At 41.7% G+C, this 23,025-nt stretch overlaps 1 protein-coding gene across 1 annotated transcript in view; it reads left to right on the forward strand.

Moving 5' to 3' along the window:
* ZMIZ2 (zinc finger MIZ-type containing 2) overlaps positions 1-23,025 on the forward strand; it is a gene marked incomplete in the record, with an annotated part of 136,043 nt that overhangs the window by 108,791 nt on the left and 4,227 nt on the right. Inside the window, 2 exon segments of the mRNA XM_053718146.1 lie at positions 6,986-7,215; positions 21,340-21,518. Of these exon segments, the coding sequence (XP_053574121.1) occupies positions 6,986-7,215; positions 21,340-21,518 (409 nt within the window).

The raw sequence follows: 23,025 nt of genomic DNA on the forward strand, positions 1-23,025 counted from the left end.
AGCGGCTTTTTGGTTCGAGGCCCTGGAGGAGTCGCTCCAGAGGGAGACTTCATACGATGAGGTCATGGATAGAATTCATGCTCTAAAGCTTGCTAATTCTTTTATCACTGATGCCGCTCTCCAATTAGCTAAGCTAGCGGCGAAAAACTCAGGTTTTGCCATCATGGCGCGAAGAGCGCTTTGGCTCAAATCGTGGTCGGCTGATGTGTCGTCCAAAACAAAACTGTTAAACATTCCCTTCAAGGGGAAAACCCTATTTGGCCCAGAGCTGAAAGAAATTATTTCAGATATCACTGGGGGCAAGGGCCATGCCCTTCCACAAGATAGGACGTTTAAGGCCAAAAACAAGGCTAATTTTCGCTCCTTTCGCAACTTCAGGAGCGGACCTGCTGCAACCTCTGCTACCGCAAAGCAAGATAATGCTTCCCAGCCCAAAGCAACCTGGAAACCCTTGCAGGGCTGGAATAAGGGTAAACAGGCCAAGAAGCCTGCTCCTGCTACCAAGACAGCATGAAGGGGTAGCCCCCCAATCCGGGATCGGATCTGGTAGGGGCAGACTTTCTCTCTTTGCTCAGGCTTGGGCAAGAGACGTTCCGGATCCCTGGGCACCCGGGTACCTTCTAGAATTCAAGGATTCTCCCCCAAGGGGAAGGTTCCACATTTCTCGTTTGTCTTCAGACCAAACAAAGAAACAGGAATTCTTACGCTGTGTAGAAGTTCTTCTAAAAATGGGAGTGATACACCCAGTTCCAATTGCAGAAAAAGGACTGGGCTTTTACTCAAACCTGTTTGTATGATCCAGGAAGGTCAATATATGACTACCGTGGATCTAAAGGATGCGTATCTACATATTCCTATCCAAAAAGATCACCATCAGTTCCTAAGGTTCGCCTTTCTGGACAAACATTACCAGTTCGTGGCCCTTCCTTTCGGGTTGGCCACCGCTCCCAGAATTTTCACAAAGGTGCTAGGGTCCCTTCTAGCAGTACTAAGACCGCGGGGCATTGCAGTAGCACCTTACCTAGATGACATATTAATACAGGCGTCTTTTCACAGAGCCAAGGCTCATACGGACATTGTTCTGGCCTTTCTAAGGTCTCACGGGTGGAAGGTGAACGTAGAAAAAAGTTCTCTGTCCCCGCTCACAAGGGTTCCCTTCCTGTGAACACTAATAGACTTGGTAGAAATGAAAATCTTTCTGACAGAGGTCAGGAAGTCAAAACTGTTGAATACTTGCCAAGCTCTTCATTCCATTCCTCGGCCTTCTGTGGCTCAGTGCATGGAGGTAATTGGTTTAATGGTTGCGGCAATGGACGTAGTCCCTTTTGCCCGAATTCATCTCAGACCACTGCAACTATGCATGCTTAAACAGTGGAATGGGGATTACGCAGATTTGTCTCCTCAAATACAAATGGACCAGAAAACCAGAGACTCTCTTCTCTGGTGGTTGTCTCAAGATCACCTGTCTCAGGGAATGAGTTTCCGCAGACCGGAGTGGATCATTGTCACGACCGATGCCAGTCTGTTAGGCTGGGGTGCGGTCTGGAACTCCCTGAAGGCTCAGGGTCTATGGTCTCGGGAAGAATCTCTTCTCCCGATAAACATTTTGGAGCTGAGAGCGATATTCAATACGCTCCAGGCGTGGCCTCAACTAGCGGAGGCCAAATTCATCAGATTTCAGTCGGACAACATCACGACTGTAGCGTACATCAATCATTAGGGAGGAACAAAGAGTTCTCTAGCGATGAAGGAAGTATCCAAGATCATCAAATGGGCGGAGGATCACTCCTGCCATCTATCTGCAATTCACATCCCAGGTAGACAACTGGGAGGCGGATTTTCTAAGTCGTCAGACTTTTCATCCGGGGAAGTGGGAACTCCACCCAGAGGTTTTTGTTCAGCTGACCCAGCTATGGGGCATTCCAGAATTGGATCTGATGGCGTCCTGTCAGAACACCAAACTTCCCCTTTACGGATCCAGATCCAGGGATCCCAAGGCGGCATTGATAGATGCTTTAACAGCGCCTTGGTCATTCAGTCTAGCTTATGTCTTTCCACCGTTTCCTCTTCTCCCTCGGCTAGTAGCCAGAATCAAACAGGAGAAGGCTTCGGTAATTCTGATAGCGCCTGCGTGGCCACGCAGGACTTGGTATGCAGACCTAGTGGACATGTCATCGGTCCCACCATGGAAACTGCCATCGAGGCAGGATCTTCTAATTCAAGGTCCTTTCAAGCATCCAAATCTAGTTTCTCTGCAACTGACTGTTTGGAGATTGAACGCTTAATTCTAGCTAAGCGTGGTTTCTCTGAATCAGTTAGACACTCTGATACAGGCCAGAAAGCCTGTCACCAGGAAAATTGACCATAAGATATGGCGGAAATATCTTTGTTGGTGTGAATCCAAGGGTTACTTGTGGAGTAAGGTTAGGATTCCAAGGATATTGTCCTTTCTCCAAGAAGGATTGGAGAAAGGTCTGTCAGCTAGTTCCTTAAAGGGACAGATATCTGCTCTGTCTATCCTGTTACATAAGCGCCTGGCAGCTGTACCAGACATTCAGGTGTTTGCACAGGCCCTAGTTAGAATCAAGCCTGTTTACAAGCCTGTGGCTTCAAAATGGAGTCTAAATTTAGTTCTTTCAGTTCTTCAAGGGGTTCCGTTTGAACCTTTGCATTCCATAGATATTAAGTTATTATCTTGGAAAGTTTTGTTTTTAGTAGCCATTTCTTCTGCTCGAAGTGTTTCTGAATTGTTTGCTTTGCAGTGTAATTCACCCTATCTGGTGTTCCATGCAGATAAGGTTGTTTTGCGTACCAAACCTGGTTTTCTTCCAAAAGTGGTTTCTAATAAGAATATTAACCAGGAAATCATTGTTCCTTCTCTGTGTCCTAATCCAGTTTATAGGAAGGAACGACTTTTACACAATCTTGACGTGGTTCGTGCTTTAAAATTCTATTTAAAAGCAACTAAAGATTTCAGACAAACATCATCTTTGTTTGTTGTCTATTCTGGTAAGAGGAGAGGTCAGAAAGCGACTGCTACCTCTCTTTCCTTCTGGCTGAAAAGCATCATCCGATTGGCTTATGAGACTGCTGGACAGCAGCCTCCTGAACGAATTACAGCTCATTCCACCCGAGCTGTGGCTTCCACATGGGCTTTCAAGAATGAGGCTTCTGTTGAACAGATTTGTAAAGCAGCGACTTGGTCTTCACTGCATACATTCGCCAAATTTTACAAATTCGATACTTTTGCTTCTTCGGAGGCTATTTTTGGGAGAAAGGTTTTGCAAGCAGTGGTGCCTTCCGTTTAGGTTACCTGACTTGTTCCCTCCCTTCATCCGTGTCCTAAAGCTTTGGTATTGGTATCCCACAAGTAAGGATGAATCCGTGGACTGGATACACCAAGTAAGAGAAAACAGAATTTATGCTTACCTGATAAATTACTTTCTCTTACGGTGTATCCAGTCCACGGCCCGCCCTGACAATTAAGTCAGGTTCAAATTTAATTTTTAAAATAACTACAGTCACCACTGCACCCTATGGTTCTCCTTTTTCTCCTAACCGTCGGTCGAATGACTGGGGGGGGCGGAGTCTGAGGGGAGCTATATGGACAGCTTTGCTGTGTGCTCTCTTTGCCACTTCCTGTAGGGATTGAGAATATTCTACAAGTAAGGATGAATCCGTGGACTGGATACACCGTAAGAGAAAGTAATTTATCAGGTAAGCATAAATTCTGTTTTTTAAGACCGTTATTTTTAATTTAACTTCAGGCACCTCTACACCTTGTGTTATTCCCTTTTTCTCCGTTTTCCTTTGGTCGAATGACTGGGGTTTGTGGGGAGGGAAGTAATACTTAAAGGGACACTGAACCCAAATTTTTTCTTTCGTGATTCAGATAGAGCATGCAATTTTAAGCAACTTTCTAATTTACTCCCATGATCAATTTTTCTTCGTTCTCTTGCTATCTTTATTTGAAAAAGAAGGCATCTAAGCTAAGGACCCAAACAATTTTTGGTTCAGAGCGGGACAGCACTTGTGTTTTGTTTGAATTTATCCACCAATCAGCAAGAACAACCCAGGTTGTTCAACAATGAGCCGGCATCTAAACTTGCATTGCTTTTCAAATAAAGATACCAAGAGAATGAAGAAAATGTGATAATCGGAGTAAATTAGAAAATGGCTTAAAATTCCATGCTCTATCTGAATCACGAAAGAAAAAGTTTGGGTTCAGTGTCCCTTTAACAGCTTTGCTGTGGTGCTCTTTGCCTCCTCCTGCTGGCCAGGAGTGATATTCCCAACAGTAATTGATGATTCTGTGGACTCACCATATCCGTAAATAAATAAATTTATCAGGTAAGCATAAATTTTGTTTTTGGTTTCTGACTCTCAAAATAAAAATAAAAGCTTTGCACTCTCTCTCATCTCCCTCTTTCTGTGTTCTGTATCCATTTATGTATATTAAATTAAAATGACTAGTGAAGGTGTTGAAATCCATGGTGTCTAGTGACTTATGTACTTGCTGTTTAACTTTAACTCTTCACATTGTACCTATAGAGCAGCAAGATCCACTTATTTGAAAGAGGAAAGTTCCCTTAATGTGAATGTAAATTTTGATGCTAAAGTGCCAGGTTTTTAAAAATTCGATTAAAAACAGGGGCACTTTAATTCACCAAAATTTACATTTCACTCCTGTTGTGAAAAAAAACTTACCTTTTAATCTTGACGGCAGCTCCAGCTTCCTCTGGTCGTTGCAAGCCATTTCTGATGTCAGAAATGATGGATAGGTCATCCAGAAATGGCTTGCAACGACCAGAGGAAGCTGGAGCTGCTGTCAAGATTAAAAGGTAAGTTTTTTTTTTTTTTTTTTTTCTCCACAACAGGAGTGAAATGTAAATTTTGATGAATTAAAGTGCCCCTGTTTTTAATCGAATTTTTAAAAACCAGCACTTTAGCATCAAAATTTACATTCACTTTAAATGGTTTAGAGACATATATACTGGATGTTTTTATTCTAACTCTCTTAGAAGAACCACATATTCTTTGCAGCCTAGCTGACAGTGAAATAACTAAAGTCTAATAATAATCATCATAAAGTCCGGACAAGAAAGATCTAACAAATCATTGAGTCTTAAAACTAGAAGAGCCTTTAGCCATGCTTAATGGGACATTAAACACTAAACAAATGCTACATAGAATGATGCATTCAGCAGTGATTCAAACCTTCTCCCAGCTGATGAGTAGCAATAACTACAAAACAGTCTGTCCTGGGATGGTTATGAATCACTGCACTAACTCTAGCTAAGCTTATAAGCTGTGTGAACAGCGATGCTTTGGCGTAAAGGAAATCTGCTGAAAAGCAGACTTGAAGTAAAAAGGTGTGTCATTATGAACCTAATTTGCATATCTTACCCAGAATCCTTTGCTGCATTGGAAACAATGTAATTCAGAGGTTTTCTGTGGGAAAAACAAGCCTTCTGGCCTGTCTAGATTTTGTTAATGAACTACACAATGAGTTTATTTTCTCTATTTTGTGCGTAGTGGAAGATTTTAAACTTACCTTTTACCTCCCCATAATTTTAAATGTTGTTGTTCTGTGTATATATGTGTAAATATATGTGTATGTGTGATAAAAGGTAAAACTTTTTAGCCTTTAATAAATAACTTTAAAAATGCATAACGTTTTGGAGGTATTACACCCCCTTTTTACAAATGCATGATACAGACATTTTGAATAAAACAAAAATGTCTGTATCATGCATTTGAAAAAGGGGGTGTAATACCTCCGAAACGTGATGCATTTTTAAAGTTATTTATTAAAGGCTAAGTTTTACCTTTTTTCAGCGAGTGCCTTTTTTCTATTTATGGATAATATATATATATATATATATATATATATATATATATATATATATATATATATATATATATATATATATATATATATATATATATATATATATGTATGTATATATATATATATATATATATATATATACACACACACACACACACACACACACACACACACACACACACACACACACACACACACACACACATATATATATGTGTATGTGTGTGTAAGTAACACCTAATACATTATTTTTAAAGCTTTGAAATGAAGACTTTAAATGCTAAACAGCATTATAAACCTAATAAAATAATCACACAACACAGAATATATAATTAAACTAAGTTAAATTAACAAAAACATTTGCTAAACAGCATAATAAAATAATCACACAGCACAGACTTCACTTGCATTTTTCTGCAAACAGTTATTTCTATGCATTCCAATCTGGACTGGACTGCTAGATAGCTCAGCTCTGGTTAAGCTGATTAATATCAGCCTGTTTGGCTTTGCTGCAACACAAGCGGACAGCTCCACCTACTGGCTATTTTAATAAATGCACTGCTTCCCAATGCTTTTCAATAGCAGTCACATGACTGGAAAAAAAGGTTATTATTCTGAAACGGTGTAAATTGAACCGTTGTAAAACGAGGGCCACCTATATATATATATATATATATATATATATATATATATATATATATATATATATATATATATATATATATATATATATATATATATATATATATATATATATATGCATGCATATATATAATGTGTGTGTGTATATATATATATATATATATATATATATATATATATATATATATATATATATATATATATATATATATATATATATATATATATATATATATATATATATATATATATATATATAGAGAGAGAGAAAAAAAATTAACACAATGAGTTATTTTCTCTATTTTGTATTTAGTGGAGGGTTTTAAACTCGCTGTTCGCCTCCCCATAATTTTAATTGTTGTTATTTATATATATATGTGTATATAATTTTATTATATCAGCTCAGTGTTTAATGTCCCTTTTTTAAGAGTTGTATGGATAAGTAAACGCCAGTGTTTGCTGTTTTTTGATTGTTGGTTATTAATTCATCAGGTCAGATTATGAGGAGATTACAATCGATCCCACGTGTAGCTGGAAGCCTGTTCCTGTGAAGCCAGATACCCATGTGAAGGAAGAATCAGATGGTCCAGTTTTAAAGCGATGCCGGAGTCTGAGTCCTGCTCACATGGTAATGCCGAATGTAATGGAGATGATTGCAGCTCTGGGACCCTTCAATGGTGTTCAATCGGCAGGCGGCAATGGCACAGATTACAGTGGACACGGTACGTATTATTCAACCAAGGATTTTGTGTATTTAAATTTAGCAGAGCTGGAACTTTCCACTAGTCCCGAATACAAGTAAGAATTTTTGGATTTTGCCTATATGTAACATTGAGGGGACTAGTAACTTTTGTCCTCTGAGCCAGTAGCTTTTTTTTTTTTTATTTGTGACTGGTAAACTATAGTCATATTTATACACACACACCACACACACCCCCCACACACACCCCACACACCCCACACACACACACCCCACACACACACACACCCCCCACACACACACAGATTTTAATATAAATTGTTTAATTAACTTTGCAAGATACGTACATTTATTTATTTTGCCTTTATTTTCCTGTAATTTAACTTGTAAACTTTCAAATACCTGTTAAAAGTGGTAATGTAGACTCCATATTTAAAGGGACATGAAACCCTGCCTTCTATGCCCCTCCCTCATCCCACAGCCTGCCTGTCTCACTGCCACCTGGGCCCCCAAACTGAAGGGCCAGGGACCCCATACTCCAGGGCCCCCACAGCGCCAGACCCCATACTACAGGGCCCTCAGAATAATATACCTCTTATCCAGTAACAGGGCACCAACTCTGCCCACCCTTAACTGCTTAGTTACTGCTAGCGCAGCTGTCAGCACTGCACTAGCTCCTGATTATCTATCTGCTGCCCATCCCAGGTCATATACATTAGTGCAGATATCCCATACTAAAAGTTACCTCCCTGCGGCTGCCGCTTCCTCACAGTCGCAACTGCCAGAGTGGCTTAGCTGTCAGCACTGCACTAGCTCATTTAACAAACTGTGACTGTGCCGGACTCGCGGTCCAGGTCCTATTGTCCAGCTGCTCAGTCTGCCCCTGGTTTATGATTATTTTGTGATAAGCATAAGGTGGCCCTTAAACTACTTGCAGATTTTCTTGACAAGTAAAACATGTCTGTTTGCCCCAACACATACAGTGCTTTTTGTTTTGTATTAACAATGCACATATCCCTTTGATGATTATACTGTATATAGAACTCTGTTTTATGCACATTTTGGTACTGTAATAAAGGCAGAATTTATAAATATACAATTAAAACCCATGCCTCAGAGCATAAACTTTACAAAAGGCTTTTGTGACCAAATTTGCTCCATTCCCTTGGTATCCAATGCTAAAAAGAAATCCTATGTAGGCTGATTGACGCTCAGGCGTGTGCATGAGTCTTTAGCTAGCACTGTATGGCAGCAGTCTTTGCAACATTGCTACAAACGCTGCTGCCACAGAGTACTTTTAAAGGGACATTATGCACCAATTTTCATATAACTGCATGTAATAGACACTACTATAAAGAATAAGATGCACAGATACTGATATAAAAATCCAGTATAAAATTGTTTAAAAACTTACTTAGAAGCTCTGTGGAAAAGGTAGTTGGAAAGCCCACTGCAAGTGGGAAATAAGACCCTCCCCCTTCTTTTGCATATGAAAAGACCCTTTACACAAACAGAAACAAGCTGGAGAAGGTATCTGACGATATTCTCCTAAAACTTTGGGGCTTGGTTAGGAGTCTGAAAATCGGAGCCATGTTGTTTAAAAATAAGCAAAACTAGGGGGGAACTTCCGGGTGGCGGCCATAACAGGTCGCAAAATTTTCAGCTCCTCTACCTCCTGTCACAAATGTATGCAAAACTTACTCTAAACTATCCCATTGACTTCACATTATGAACGAAGCTTCATAGCATAGCATGTTCTTCACCAGCATACAACTTTTTCGGGATTTGTGGCAATATTTAGCACACCGGAGTATAGCAAAGGCTGCGGCCTACCATTTTTACCCCCCGGCAGGTTACTAGCTAGCCCTGTCGTTAAGATGCAGTAACATCCCGCAAGATACTGCATATACCTACCTTGCCAAGACAAAATTTAAAAGTGTTATCCCCCTCACTCCTGACTAATCTTTACTACGTTATATTTAACATGGAGATTCCCTTCAACTTCTTGGACGAGCTGCGTAGCTTACTTGCCTCCCACCATGCTGCCTTGGCGGTTAACCTGTATACAGCGACCAGCAGTGGTGGAACCTGCTTGAGCCGATCACCCATACAGTCTACAAGCTGCGAGAGAGAGGACAGGAGTGGCATCGCTTTGGGGCCCCAGCATCCACTTCCTACCTCCTATGCATCAGAGGGAGATCAAAGATCCGGACTTGCAGAAATGGCGGCGCAGCCTGGACCGGCGAGGGAGACAGAGGAGGGGATCGCCTTACAGTACACTAACAGATCACCCCAAAGCTACGCTACTAACCGGGAGGATTTCAGTTTTAAAATATCGCTCAACAGCGGAGAAGAGGGGCGCAGCTCTGCAAAGTTTGTCAGCCAGCATAAAGTCCGTAACAGCAGAGACCAAGGGACCCACGTTGAACTGTCTCTCCAAGTCCTAACAACACTTTGTCTGCTCTTTTGTGATATCAATCGGCCACAACAAGCCTGGTTGGAGACTCACCTGCCTCTTTGCATTCCCCTGCTGCATCGTGTGTGGGACCCAGGTGGCGTATCTGTCCCGTATATCTGGGCCCTAGGGCCTATTCTGGGGGACTATGGACTCCAGTGTCTAACATTATCAGCGGTAATTACGAGCCTAGCAGAACAATTAAGCCTACACGTATCATCTTAAAGGACTTTCTTGCCTCTATATTGGGACTTAGGCACTTCAATTATGGTAGTAGAGGATGAGCTTTGCTGGGCTTAGTCATATACAGATTAAGGGCACTTATAAGGTTATTGAAAAGCACCATCTTGGCCCCTAGTTTATGGCGCACACACTGCTGAGATAGCACTTATTGATTCTTAACCCATAGTAGGCACACTGTCTAACACCTACAGACTTTCATATGAGCCACAAATTATTTGGACACCTAACATTATAGCTAGAATTGTAATGTTGTAGTACTTTAGGTGTGTTATTGTACATTGCCTTTAGGTTTTTCTTATAAACCCTGTATAGATGCTCCCTGGATAAGAGAATTAATATATTAATGTAACATGGTACATGCATATGTTAACACGTATTATTATTGCTTGGCAGTGCTATATGATACCCACAAGTGTATTGACATGGAGTCTTACGCAGGCTGGTCCTGCTTAAACATCATTATTCCCAAAATACTCTTATATCAATGCCAAGCATGCTATCTTCCAATTCAAGGGACCATTTCTGTTTGATTAAGATTTACAACCTTTTTAAGCTCTGTACCCTTTGGTATATATATGTTGTTGTCCTAGCAGCAGTATAGACTGTAAAAAATATTTGAACTTGGAATATGTATGTGTTTTGCCATTAAGGCAGAGATCTTTGATTTATAAATTGGTGTACCTAAGTAACCTGTACAGAATTTTTACTAGTCACCTTAGGGAAATCATACCTGGGAACCTATTCCTACATACCTTGATGCTGTAGCCTACTTTCTACTACAATGCACCTCTTATTTTAGTTGGAATTACCCCCGTGTTCCTGCCTGCTAACGTGCTTAGTTCCCTGTTTTAGGCTAAAGCTTACATTTTGAAGCCTTTGTGCATGATTTGAACTGTTTCCCCCCCAGTAGGTTTAAGAGCACCTTATCTCCCACAGTATGGCCACAATAAGGGTCCTCTATATACCTTTAGAGGACCTATTGTATGTAGCTTACTCTCCTCATCCCACAAATGTCTACGTTTGCTCTTTAGTCATACTTTATGTTTTATTAGGACAGCTCTTGCACAAACTTTTTATTTCAGACTAGGGAGTCTTATGTTATTTCCTATTTTTTTTTTTTAATTGCTAAGCAGGAGTGAGGGTCAAACGGCCAAACTACCTTATGTCTTCCCTAATTATTATAGCTTTATTACGCATTTTACCAACCATAGTTCTAAAAAGTTAAATTCTTTATACTCCTTACTACAATATATCCTAACTATAGTTCTAAAAATAAAAGAGGTTCTCCATTAGGGGTCCATGAGTGGCCCTGTCACATCAATGTTCACCTGCTTTATATCATGTTACAGCATCTTTGCGGTCCAAAAGTGGCCGCTTATATCTTATAGTGGGTGTACTGTTTGAACAGCGTTTATTGCATGTATTTCACGAGTAATTTGTCATATCACTGTATTATGTACTTATATGATCTTTCTTTTTTGTTGACAGCCTACTCTGTAACAATCTATTCCTCTTTTTAATATGTATTGACAATTACTAATTGTTTGTTTTGAAAAGAACCTCAATAAAAATTATTTAAAAAAAAAAAAAAAAATAAGCAAAACTATACATTTTTTTTTTTTTTTTAAAAACAACTTAATGTGCTCTATAAATAGATCATCTACAAAACATTTATGCAAAGAAAAAATAGTGTATATGTCCCTTTAAGCCATGTGCCCTCTCAAACTCCTATAAGCCTACCTAGGTTTACTCATCAACAAAACAATCCTAAAAAACAAAGCAAATTAATAATAGAAATATATTGCATTTCTTTCTAATGACACGATTATTCCATGGATCATCTAATTACTATTGGGAATATCACTCTTGCCCAGCAGGAGGCGGCAAAGAGCACCACAGCAAAGCTGTTAAATATCCCCTCCCTTCCCTCCAACCCCAGTCATTCTCTTTGCCTACGTTAGAGCAAGGAAGTGGTAAATTTAGGTGTTGGGAAAAGATTCTTCAAGCAAGATTTTATTATTTTTCAGTAGTGCAAGATTGATCTGGACTACGGCTACACCCTAGAACAAAGCAGCACAGTCTCTTCAGTATAGCAGTGGTGGCTTTCTAGCTATGGGAACTTGTGGGGTACAATCCTCACTGCGCCTCCCATATATTTATGCTGCACTAACCGTGCAAGCCTGAGTAAGATTACTCAGTCTTTGTTTATATCCACAGGTCCATGTGAGGGAACTGGCCTCTCAAACCTAGTGAGCTGCCATGCTGCCTGGCAAAAGTCTTAAGGTAAGTGCTAACTTTATTTTTTTCTGGGACACACATACAGAGAAAATAGCACTTTCACATTCAAAAATTTGGGGGACAAGTCACATTCACCTATGATAGGGGAATGTTTATTAAGGGCAGCATAGCAAGCACTGGGGGCAAGGAGAATCTGGCTCAGTGATGGTGGTGTATTTTTTACTTTATTCCCGACGGCTGTGATAATATATTTAGCCGATCGGGAGTTTCATGTGGTTACGCCCACGATAGGTGGAGTTGGATACGGCAGCAGTTCCTATTGCACGCCTTTTTTTCTGTCCCTGTGTCACTTCCTGTGTTCCGCATTGGAAATCTGCTGCGTCGCAGATTAAGCAGCGTTGCGGTTACAGATCGTAATTGTTAAAAGATTTGAGTCCAGATCAACTACAAGTCATATACTTCATTAGTAGGCGGGCAGATAAGCACCTCAGCAAGGCTAAGCTGAGGTGTTGAGTTGTCTGAAGTGTTATTTTGGGGGCCATTGTTTATTTCAAATGACAGAAAAATAAAGCAGTTATTTTTTGTGTTTAAAATTTAAAGAGACAGTAACTATTTTTTTTTTTTTGGTGTGGGGGGGTATTTTCTAAATAAAAATATCAGTTTTGTTTGTTTATTGGTGTATAAAGATGGACCAAGAAACCCTGCAAGATGTTACATGTTTATGTTTTGATGCTAATGTAGAACCACCAATCCCTTTCGGTTCCTCATGTATTGAGAGAACTTTACATTACAGGGATAGACTTTTTCCTGAGCCAACATTGTCTAAGGCGGATACTGTTTAGGAGTCTTCTGACAATGTTCAAGATATGCCGCAGCTTTCTCCTCAAGCGTCCCGAAATTTAGCGTCCATACAGCCAGTGCCCTGCACTTCCTCTATTACTCCACCTGGAGTTACCTTGCAAGATATCGCTTTCCTAATGTCATCAGCGGTATCTGATGCGTTGTCTGCTTTTCCCATGCTGCAGGGAATTGCAAGAGGAAATGTAATCAATCAGTGAATAAGGTTGCTGACACAGTAGTGGCTATTCTGAATGTTTCTTCCCAGAAACCTGAAGAGGAAGATACTTCGGTAGCATCTGAGGGTGAAATCTCAGACTCTGACAGTGTAATACCTTTAACTGATACTGAAGTTGTTTGTTTCAGGTTTAGGCTCGAACACCTCCGTTTGTTACTTAAGGAGGTTTTAGCTACCCTGGACGACTCCGACACTACAGTCGTAGTCAACACTAAGAAGTCTAGTAAACTAAACAAGTATTTTGACGTGCCCTCCATGGTGGAGGTATTTCCTGTACCAGATAGGGCTACAGAGATTCTTGCTAAGGAATGGGAGAGACCGGGTATCCCTTCTTCTCCATCCCCTATATTTAAAAAGATGTTTACTATTGCAGACGGTACCCAAAGTGGAAGGGGCAATTTCCACACTAGCCAAGAGAACAACTATTTCCATAGAGGATAGTTGTTCCTTTAAGGATCCAATGGATAAGAAGTTCGAGGGGTTACTCAAGAAAATGTATGTACACCAGGGTTTACAATGGCAACCTGCGGTTTGTATTGCTACTGTCACTTGTGCGGCAGGATAAGATAAAGGCCCTTAAATTTGAGCAACTCCTTTATCACGGATGCTTCCCTTCAGGTTATTAAGCTGGGAGCTAAGATTTCTGGTTTTGCCGTACTGGCCCACAGAGCTTTATGGTTAAAATCTTGGTCTGCGGATATGTCATCTAAGTCTAAACTTTTGGTGATTCCTTACAAGGGAAAGACCTTGTTTGGGCCGGGTTTGACGGAAATAATTTCTGACATTATGGGAGGAAAGGGCCATTTCCTCCCTCAGGATAAGAGAAATAAACAAAAGGGACGCCAGAGTAATTTCCGTTCCTTTCGATATTTCAAGGGAAAGCCTTTCTCTCCCTCTTCCAAGCAGGAGCAGTCCAAGCCTTCCTAGAGGCCCAACCAGTCTTGGAACAAGGGAAAACAATCCAAAAAGCCTGCTATTTAATCAAAAACAGCATGAAGGGCCTGTCCCCGATCCGGGACCAGATCATGTGGGGGGCAGACTTTCCTTCTTCGGTCAGGCTTGGGTTCGAGATGTTCAGGATCCCTGGGCGGTGGATATAGTGTCCCAGGGATACAAACTAGATTTCAAGACCTTTCCTCCCAGGGGCAGGTTTCTGCTTTCAAGATTATCTGTAGACCAGACAAAAAGAGGCATTCTTACACTGTGTTCGGGACCTCTCCGATCTGGGAGTGATAGTTCCTGTTCCGATGCAGGAACGGGGTCTGGGGTTCTACTCCAATCTGTTCTTTGTTCCCAAAAAGGAGGCAACCTTCAGACCAATTTTAGATCTCAAGAGACTAAACAAATTCCTCAGAGTGCCGTCCTTCAAGATGGAAACTATTCATAACATTCTTCCTTTGGTCCAAGAGAGTCAATTTATGACAACGGTAGATTTAAATGACGCGTACCTGCATGTTCCCATCCACAAGTTTCTGAGGTTTGCATTTCTAGACAAACACTTCCAGTTTGTGGCTCTTCCATTCTGCTTTGCCACAGCTCCCAGAATTTTCTCAAAGGTTCTGGGATCCCTGTTGGCGGTGCTCCGATTGCGGGGCATTGCAGTGGCGCTTATCTGGATGACATTCTGGTTCAGGCGCAATCCCTTCAACAAGCAATCTCACGGATGGAAGGTATATTTGGAAAAGAGTTCCTTAGTTCCAACTACAAGGATAATTTTTCTTGGGAACCATAATAGATTCCTTATCAATGAAAATTTTCAGAAAATCAAAGATTTTCGATTCTTGCCTAGCGCTTCAGTCCTCTGCTCTGCCATCAGTGGCTCAGTGCATGGAGGTTATCGGTCTGATGGTAGCGGCAATGGACATTGTGCCGTTCTCCCGTTTCCACCTCAGACCTCTGCAGTTAAGCATGCTAAGTCAGTGGAACGGAGATTAATACGGATCTGTCTCCGCGATTACAGCTGGAGCAGGAGACAAGGGATTCCCTTCTTTGGTAGCTAGAAAAATACAATACCGGTGTCAGCGCTGCAGTGGTGAGACTCTCTATTCAGATCAGTACAAAATGAAGGCCGGTTATCCCTGTTTAGAGGAACGGAGAGACCTACAAACACAGGGCGTCTGAAAGTTCAGTCCAGGAAGTAGTTCATGATCCTCTGTGCTGTCATTAAGGTGGCCTGCTGCCCAGAGTAGTGGGTGTGCACTTCCAAAATGCACCCAATAGAAGGATGAAGCTGTGTGAAACAAAACAGGTACAGATTATTTATTGCAGAGTAAGTTCATATGACAAATTGCATACTCACTAGCGTTTAAAAACAATTGAAGCATATATGATATAAGCAATCCTTCTGGTGTACTTCTTAAATCCTAAGCAGATACAGCCACCTCGGTCGAAATATACCAAGTCTGGATGTTAGTTGCCAATGGTAATAGAGACACTGCCGGTGGAATAAAAAGAACTCTACGTACGTTTTGTCTGAGTACGCTCAGACTTTTTCAAGAGTTTGAAATATCCAATTTGTCATATGAACTTGCTCTGCAATAAATAATCTGCACTTGAGTCGGTCTGCGCTTGTTTTCTTGTTTCACACAGCTTCATTCTCTTCTTCTCTCTCTTCATCTCTTCCAGGGAACCTGCTTTTGCAGACCCTCTTGGGTGATTGTGACAACAGATGCCAGCCTTCTGGGAAGGGGAGCAGTCTGGGGCTCTCTAAAGGCTCAGGGAACATGGACTCGGTCGGAGTCTATTCTACCCATAAACATTCTGTAGCTGAGAGCAATCTTCAATGCTCTTCTGGTCTGGCCTCGGCCAGGTTCATCAGGTTCCAGTCGGTCAACATAACTTCAGTGGCTTACATCAACCATCATGGAGGAACTCGGAGTTCCTTGGCCATGACAGAGGTAGCCAAGATAATTCAGTGGGCGGGGACCCACAATTGCTGTCTTTCGGCAATCCAAATCCCAGTAGTGGACAACTGGGATGCGGACTTCCTGAGCAGTCAGACCTTTCACCCGGGGGAGTGGGAACTCCATCCGGAAGTGTTTTCCAGCCTGATTCTCAAATGGGGTCAGCCAGAATTGGATCTCATGGCATCTCGGCAGTATGCCAAGCTTCCAAGGTACGGGTCGAGGTCAAGAGACCCTCAGGCTATACTGATAGACGTCCTGTCGGTACCTTGGAATTTCCGTCTCTCATACCCATTTCCTCCATTTGCTCTTCTACCTTGGGTCTTTGCTCGAATCAAACAGGAGAGGGCGCCTGTGATTCTCATTGCACTGGCGTGGCCTCGCAGGATTTGGTATTCAGACCTAGTGGACATGTCATCTCTTCCACCTTGGAAACTTTCGATGAGAAAGGACCTTCTACTTCAAGGGCCCTTACTTCATCCAAATCTAGTTTCTCTGAAGCTGACTGCTTGGAGATTGAACGCTTAATTTTATCCAAGCGTGGATTTTCGGAATCAGTCATTGAGACTATGATTCAGGCTTGTAAACCTGTGACTAGAAAGATTTACCATAAGATATGGCGTAAATATCTATATTGGTGTGAATCCAAGGGCTACTCTTGGAATAGAGAGCAATTGTTTCTCCAACATAGGTGTGTCCGGTCCACGGCGTCATCCTTACTTGTGGGATATTCTCTTCCCCAACAGGAAATGGCAAAGAGCCCAGCAAAGCTGGTCACATGATCCCTCCTAGGCTCCGCCTACCCCAGTCATTCTCTTTGCCGTTGTACAGGACCACATAAGAAGACAGGCATTCTTACATTGGGTAGAAGACCTGCTAAAAATGGGAGTGATTCATCCTGTTCCATTAGGAGAACAAGGGATGGGGTTCTACTCCAATCTGTTCATAGTTCCCAAAAAAGAGGGAACGTTCAGACCAATCTTAGTTCTCAAGATCTTGAACAAGTTTCTCAAGGTTCCATCGTTCAAGATGGAAACCATTCGAACACTTCTTCCTTCCATCCAGGAAGGTCAATTCATGACCAAGGTGGATTTCAAGGATGCGTATCTACATATTCCTATCCACAAGGAACATCATCGGTTCCTAAGGTTTGCATTCCTGGACAAGCATTTCCAGTTCGTGGCATTTTCTTTCGGATTAGCCACTGCTCCTAGGATTTTCTCATAGGTACTAGGGTCCCTTCTGGCGGTGCTAAGACCAAGGGGCATTGCTGTAGTACCTTACTTGGACGACATTCTGATTCGAGCGTCGTCCCTTCCTCAAGTAAAGGCTCACACGGACATTGTCCTGGCCTTTCTCAGATCTCACGGATGGAAAGTGAACGTGGAAAAGAGTTCTCTATCTCCGTCAACGAGGGTTCCCTTCTTGGGAACTATAATAGACTCCTTAGAAATGAGGATTTTTCTGACAGAAGCCAGAAAAACAAAACTTCTAGACTCTTGTCGGATACTTCATTCCGTTCCTCTTCCTTCCATAGCGCAGTGCATGGAAGTGATAGGTTTGATGGTAGCGGCAATGGACATAGTTCCTTTTGTGCGCATTCATCTAAGACCATTACAACTGTTCATGCTCAGTCAGTGGAATGGGGACTATTCAGACTTGTCTCCGAAGATACAAGTAAATCAGAGGACCAGAGACTCATTCCGTTGGTGGCTGTCCCTGGACAACCTGTCACAAGGGATGACCTTCCGCAGACCAGAGTGGGTCATTGTCACGACCGACGCCAGTCTGATGGGCTGGGGCGCGGTCTGGGGATCCCTGAAAGCTCAGGGTCTTTGGTCTCGGGTAGAATCTCTTCTACCGATAAATATTCTGGAATTGAGAGCGATATTCAATGCTCTCAAAGCTTGGCCTCAGCTAGCGAGGGCCAAGTTCATACATCAACCATCAGGGGGGAACAAGGAGTTCCCTAGCGATGGAAGAAGTGACCAAAATCATTCTATGGGCGGAGTCTCACTCCTGCCACCTGTCTGCTATCCACATCCCAGGAGTGGAAAATTGGGAAGCGGATTTTCTGAGTCGTCAGACATTGCATCCGGGGGAGTGGGAACTCCATCCGGAAATCTTTGCCCAAGTCACTCAACCGTGGGGCATTCCAGACATGGATCTGATGGCCTCTCGTCAGAACTTCAGAGTTCCTTACTACGGGTACAGATCCAGGGATCCCAAGGCGGCTCTAGTGGATGCACTAGTAGCACCTTGGACCTTCAAACTAGCTTATGTGTTCCCGCCGTTTCCTCTCATCCCCAGGCTGGTAGCCAGGATCAATCAGGAGAGGGCGTCGGTGATTTTGATAGCTCCTGCGTGGCCACGCAGGACTTGGTATGCAGATCTGGTGAATATGTCATCGGCTCCACCATGGAAGCTACCTTTGAGAGACCTTCTTGTTCTAGGTCCGTTCGACCCACTCCAGCTGACTGCTTGGAGATTGAACGCTTGATCTTATCAAAGCGAGGGTTCTCAGATTCTGTTATTAATACTCTTGTTCAGGCCTGAAAGCCTGTAACCAGAAAAATTACCACATAATTTGGTATATCTGTTGGTGTGAATCTGCAGGATTCCCTTGGGACAAGGTTAAGATTCCTAAGAGTCTATCCTTCCTTCGAGAAGGATTGGAAAAAGGATTATCTGCAAGTTCCTTGATGGGACAGATTTCTGCCTTGTCTGTGTTACTTCACAAAAAGCTGGCAGCTGTGCCAGATGTTCTAGCCTTTGTTCAGGCTCTGGTTAGAATCAAGCCTGTTTACAAAATTTTGACTCCTCCTTGGAGTCTCAACCTAGTTCTTTCAGTTCTTCAGGGGGTTCCGTTTGAACCCTTACATTCCGTTGATATTAAGTTATTATCTTGGAAAGTTTTGTTTTTGGTTGCAATTTCTTCTGCTAGAAGAGTTTCAGAATTATCTGCTCTGCAGTGTTCTTCTCCTTATCTGGTGTTCCATGCAGATAAGGTGGTTTTGCGTACTAAACCTGGTTTTCTTCCAAAAGTTGTTTCTAACAAAAACATTAACCAGGAGATAGTTGTGCCTTCTTTGTGTCCTAATCCAGTTTCAAAGAAGGAACGTTTGTTGCACAACTTGGATGTAGTTCGTGCTCTCAAATTTTACTTAGCAGCTACTAAGGATTTCAGACAAACTTTGTCTTTGTTTGTTGTTTATTCTGGTAAACGGAGAGGTCAAAAAGCAACTTCTACCTCTCTCTCCTTCTGGATTAAAAGCATTATCCGATTGGCTTATGAGACTGCCGGACGGCAGCCTCCTGAAAGAATCACAGCTCACTCCACTAGGGCTGTGGCTTCCACATGGGCCTTCAAGAACGAGGCTTCTGTTGATCAGATATGTAAGGCAGCGACTTGGTCTTCACTGCACACTTTTTCTAAATTTTACAAATTTGATACTTTTGCTTCTTCTGAGGCTATTTTTGGGAGAAAGGTTTTGCAAGCCGTGGTGCCTTCCATTTAGGTGACCTGATTTGCTCCCTCCCTTCATCCGTGTCCTAAAGCTTTGGTATTGGTTCCCACAAGTAAGGATGACGCCGTGGACCGGACACACCTATGTTGGAGAAAACAGAATTTATGTTTACCTTATAAATTACTTTCTCCAACGGTGTGTCCGGTCCACGGCCCGCCCTGTTTTTTTTTAATCAGGTCTGATAATTTATTTTCTTTAACTACAGTCACCACGGTAACATATGGTTTCTCCTATGCAAATATTCCTCCTTAACGTCGGTCGAATGACTGGGGTAGGCGGAGCCTAGGAGGGATCATGTGACCAGCTTTGCTGGGCTCTTTGCCATTTCCTGTTGGGGAAGAGAATATCCCACAAGTAAGGATGACGCCGTGGACCGGACACACCGTTGGAGAAAGTAATTTATCAGGTAAACATAAATTCTGTTTTTGTCAGGCTGTGGTCAGGATGAGGCCTGTGTTCAAGCCAGTTACTCCTCCCTGGAGTCTTAATTTAGTTCTTAAGGTTCTTCAAGGGGTTCCGTTGGAGCCTATGCATTCCTTCGATATTAAGTTGTTATCTTGGAAAGTTTTGTTTCTTGTTGCTATTTCATCTGCTCGTAGAGTGTCAGAGCTCTCTGCATTACAGTATGAGTCTCCATACCTTAGTTTTCATTCGGATAAGGTGGTTTTGCGTACTAAGTTAGGGTTTCTCCCTAAAGTAGTTTCAAACTGGAACATTAATCAGGTGATTTGTTGTTCCTTTTGAGAAGGATTAGGACACAAGGAAGGAACGGCTTCTGCACAATCTGGACATGGTGCGTGCATTAACTTTCTATTTACAGACGACTATTGTTTTTGTCAGTCTTCTGCTCTGTTTGTGGTATTCTCTGGGAAACGTAAGGTGCAGAAAGCTACGGCTACTTCTCTTTCTTTGTGGCTGAAGAGTATCATTCGCTTTGCCTATGAAACTGCTGGACAGCAGCCTCCTGAGAGAGTTACGGCTCATTCTACGAGGGCTGTTTCCTCTTCCTGGGCATTCAAAAATGAAGCTTCTGTGGAACAGATTGGCAAGGCTGCAACTTGGTGCTCTCTTTACACTTTTTAAAAATTCTATAAATTTGACACTTTTGCCTCGGCTGAGGCCTCTTTTGGGAGAGGTTCTTCAAGCAGTGGTGCCTTCCGTTTAGGTTTCCTGTCTTGTCCCTTCCTTATCTGTGTACTCTAGCTTGGGTATTGATTCCCAATAGTAATTAGAGGATCCGTGGACTCACGTGTCATTAGAAAGAAAACAGCATTTATGCTTACCTGATAAATGTATTTATTTCTTGACACGATGAGTCCACGGCCCGCCCTGTTCTTTTGGACAGGTTGTTGGTATGTTATAAACTTCAGACACCTGTTGCTTCTTTTCTCTCCTTTGCTTTGGTCGAATGACTGGGGTTGGAGGGAAGGGAGGTGATATTTAACAGCTTTGCTGTGGTGCTCTTTGCAGCCTCCTGTTGGGCAGGAGTGATATTCCCAATAGTAATTAGATGATCCGTGGACTCAACGTGTCAAGAAATAAATACATTTATTAGGTAAGCATAAATTTTGTTTTCTTTAATTTTTTAGAAGTTAACTATTGACTTTACAGTCCCTTTTTTAAAGGTAGGTTGAATTCTCCAGTAAGAGGAAAAATAACCCTTTTTGCCCCAACTACCATTTCCTTATGTCTTTTCTCCTTTTAGGCTCTGGTTTTCAGAATCCTGGAGGATTCCAAGAGGGGGGCTTCCCCCCTAACAACCCAAACACACAATCTATGAATGAATTCACCCCCAATGCCCCTCCACCAATCACCTATCAGTCAGACATTCCCAACTCTTTGATGGTCCCTGAGAAAGGTGGAGGATCCTCAATGACTGGGCAGGTGAGTGATTCAAATAGAATATAAGATAAGGGAAGGGCTACTTAAGGACTGTAATTGAGAAAACCTGGTTTAAGGGAATTGCAAAAATGCTTGGGATATGCATTAGGCCAGTGTATCTCAACTGCGTTACTCAAATACCCCCCAACAGTCCAGGTTTTCATTATAGCTGAACTAGAGCCCAGCTGAAATAATCAGCTGATCAGTAACCATGGTAACTAACCTGCTCTCACCCATCAGCTGATTATTTCACCTGTGCTCTAGTTCAGCTGTAATAAAAAAAAAAACTGGCCTGTTAGCGGTACTTGAGGACCGAGGTTGAGAAACACTTCATTAGGCTATCCTAAGAATTACAGTTCTGCTTAGTATTATCTGCCTTTAAAGGGACAGTATACACTCATTTTCATATAATTGCATGTAATAGACGCTACTATTAAGAATAAGATGCACAGATACTGATATAAAAATCCAGTATAAAACTGTTTAAAAACTTACTTAGAAGCTCTTAGTTTAGCTTTGTTGAAAAGGTAGCTGGAAAGCCCACTGCAAGTGACAAATAAGACACTCCACCCCTCCCCCTTCTTTTCCATATGAAAAGACCCTTTACACAAACCGGAGCAAGCTGGAGAAGGTATCTGATGGTATTCTCATAAAACTTTGTGGCTTGGTTAGGAGTCTGAAAATCAGAGCAATGTTGTTTAAAAATAAAAAAACTATACATTTTTGAAAAAAATATATTTTATGGGCTCTATAAATAGATCTACAAAACATTTATGCAAAGAAAAAATGAGTGTATAATGTCCATTTAAGTCTGTGTGTTTAGGTGATTAGAAGAACTAAATAAAAATGTTCTAGCTAATGAAATAATTACTGCTGATATGGTACAATCAGAAAAAGCAGCGAAGGGAGACTATTGAGTAAATCTTTCACATACATTTGTATGTATATGAGGAAACCAACAGCCATGAATGGTAAATCTATCAGCTTTATAGAAATGGAGGCAAATAAATGGAATATTCTCATGGGCAAGTCTGTAGAGTTCGAAATAACAGGTAAAAAGGGAAATGTGCCTGGGTTGTAATTTCAATTTTAAATAGAAGCATTTTTGCAATATACTTTCTTTAGCAAAGCAAACACTTCTCTAATAAAATAACTGCCTGGGGCAAACATACAAATGCCATGCCTGCCCAGAGAGCAGTGGGTGATGTGTATTGCATCTGAGAAGACTTAAAGGGACATGAAACCTAAAATGTTTGTTTCATGATTCAGATAGATCATGCAAATTTTAACAGCTTTCCAATTTACTTCATTTTGCTTCATTCTTTTGGTATCCTTTTATTGAAGGAGCAGCAATGCACTACTGGGGGTTAACTGAAGATATCAATAAGCCAATGAAAGAGGCATATATGTGCAGCCACCAATAAGCAGCTAACTCCCAGCTACTGAGCCTACCTAGGTATGCTTTTCAAGAAAGGGATATAAAAAACAAACATAATTAGTTAATAGAAGA

This window comes from Bombina bombina, chromosome 6 (genome assembly GCF_027579735.1).
Source record: "Bombina bombina isolate aBomBom1 chromosome 6, aBomBom1.pri, whole genome shotgun sequence".
NCBI classification, from domain to species: Eukaryota; Metazoa; Chordata; class Amphibia; order Anura; family Bombinatoridae; genus Bombina; species Bombina bombina.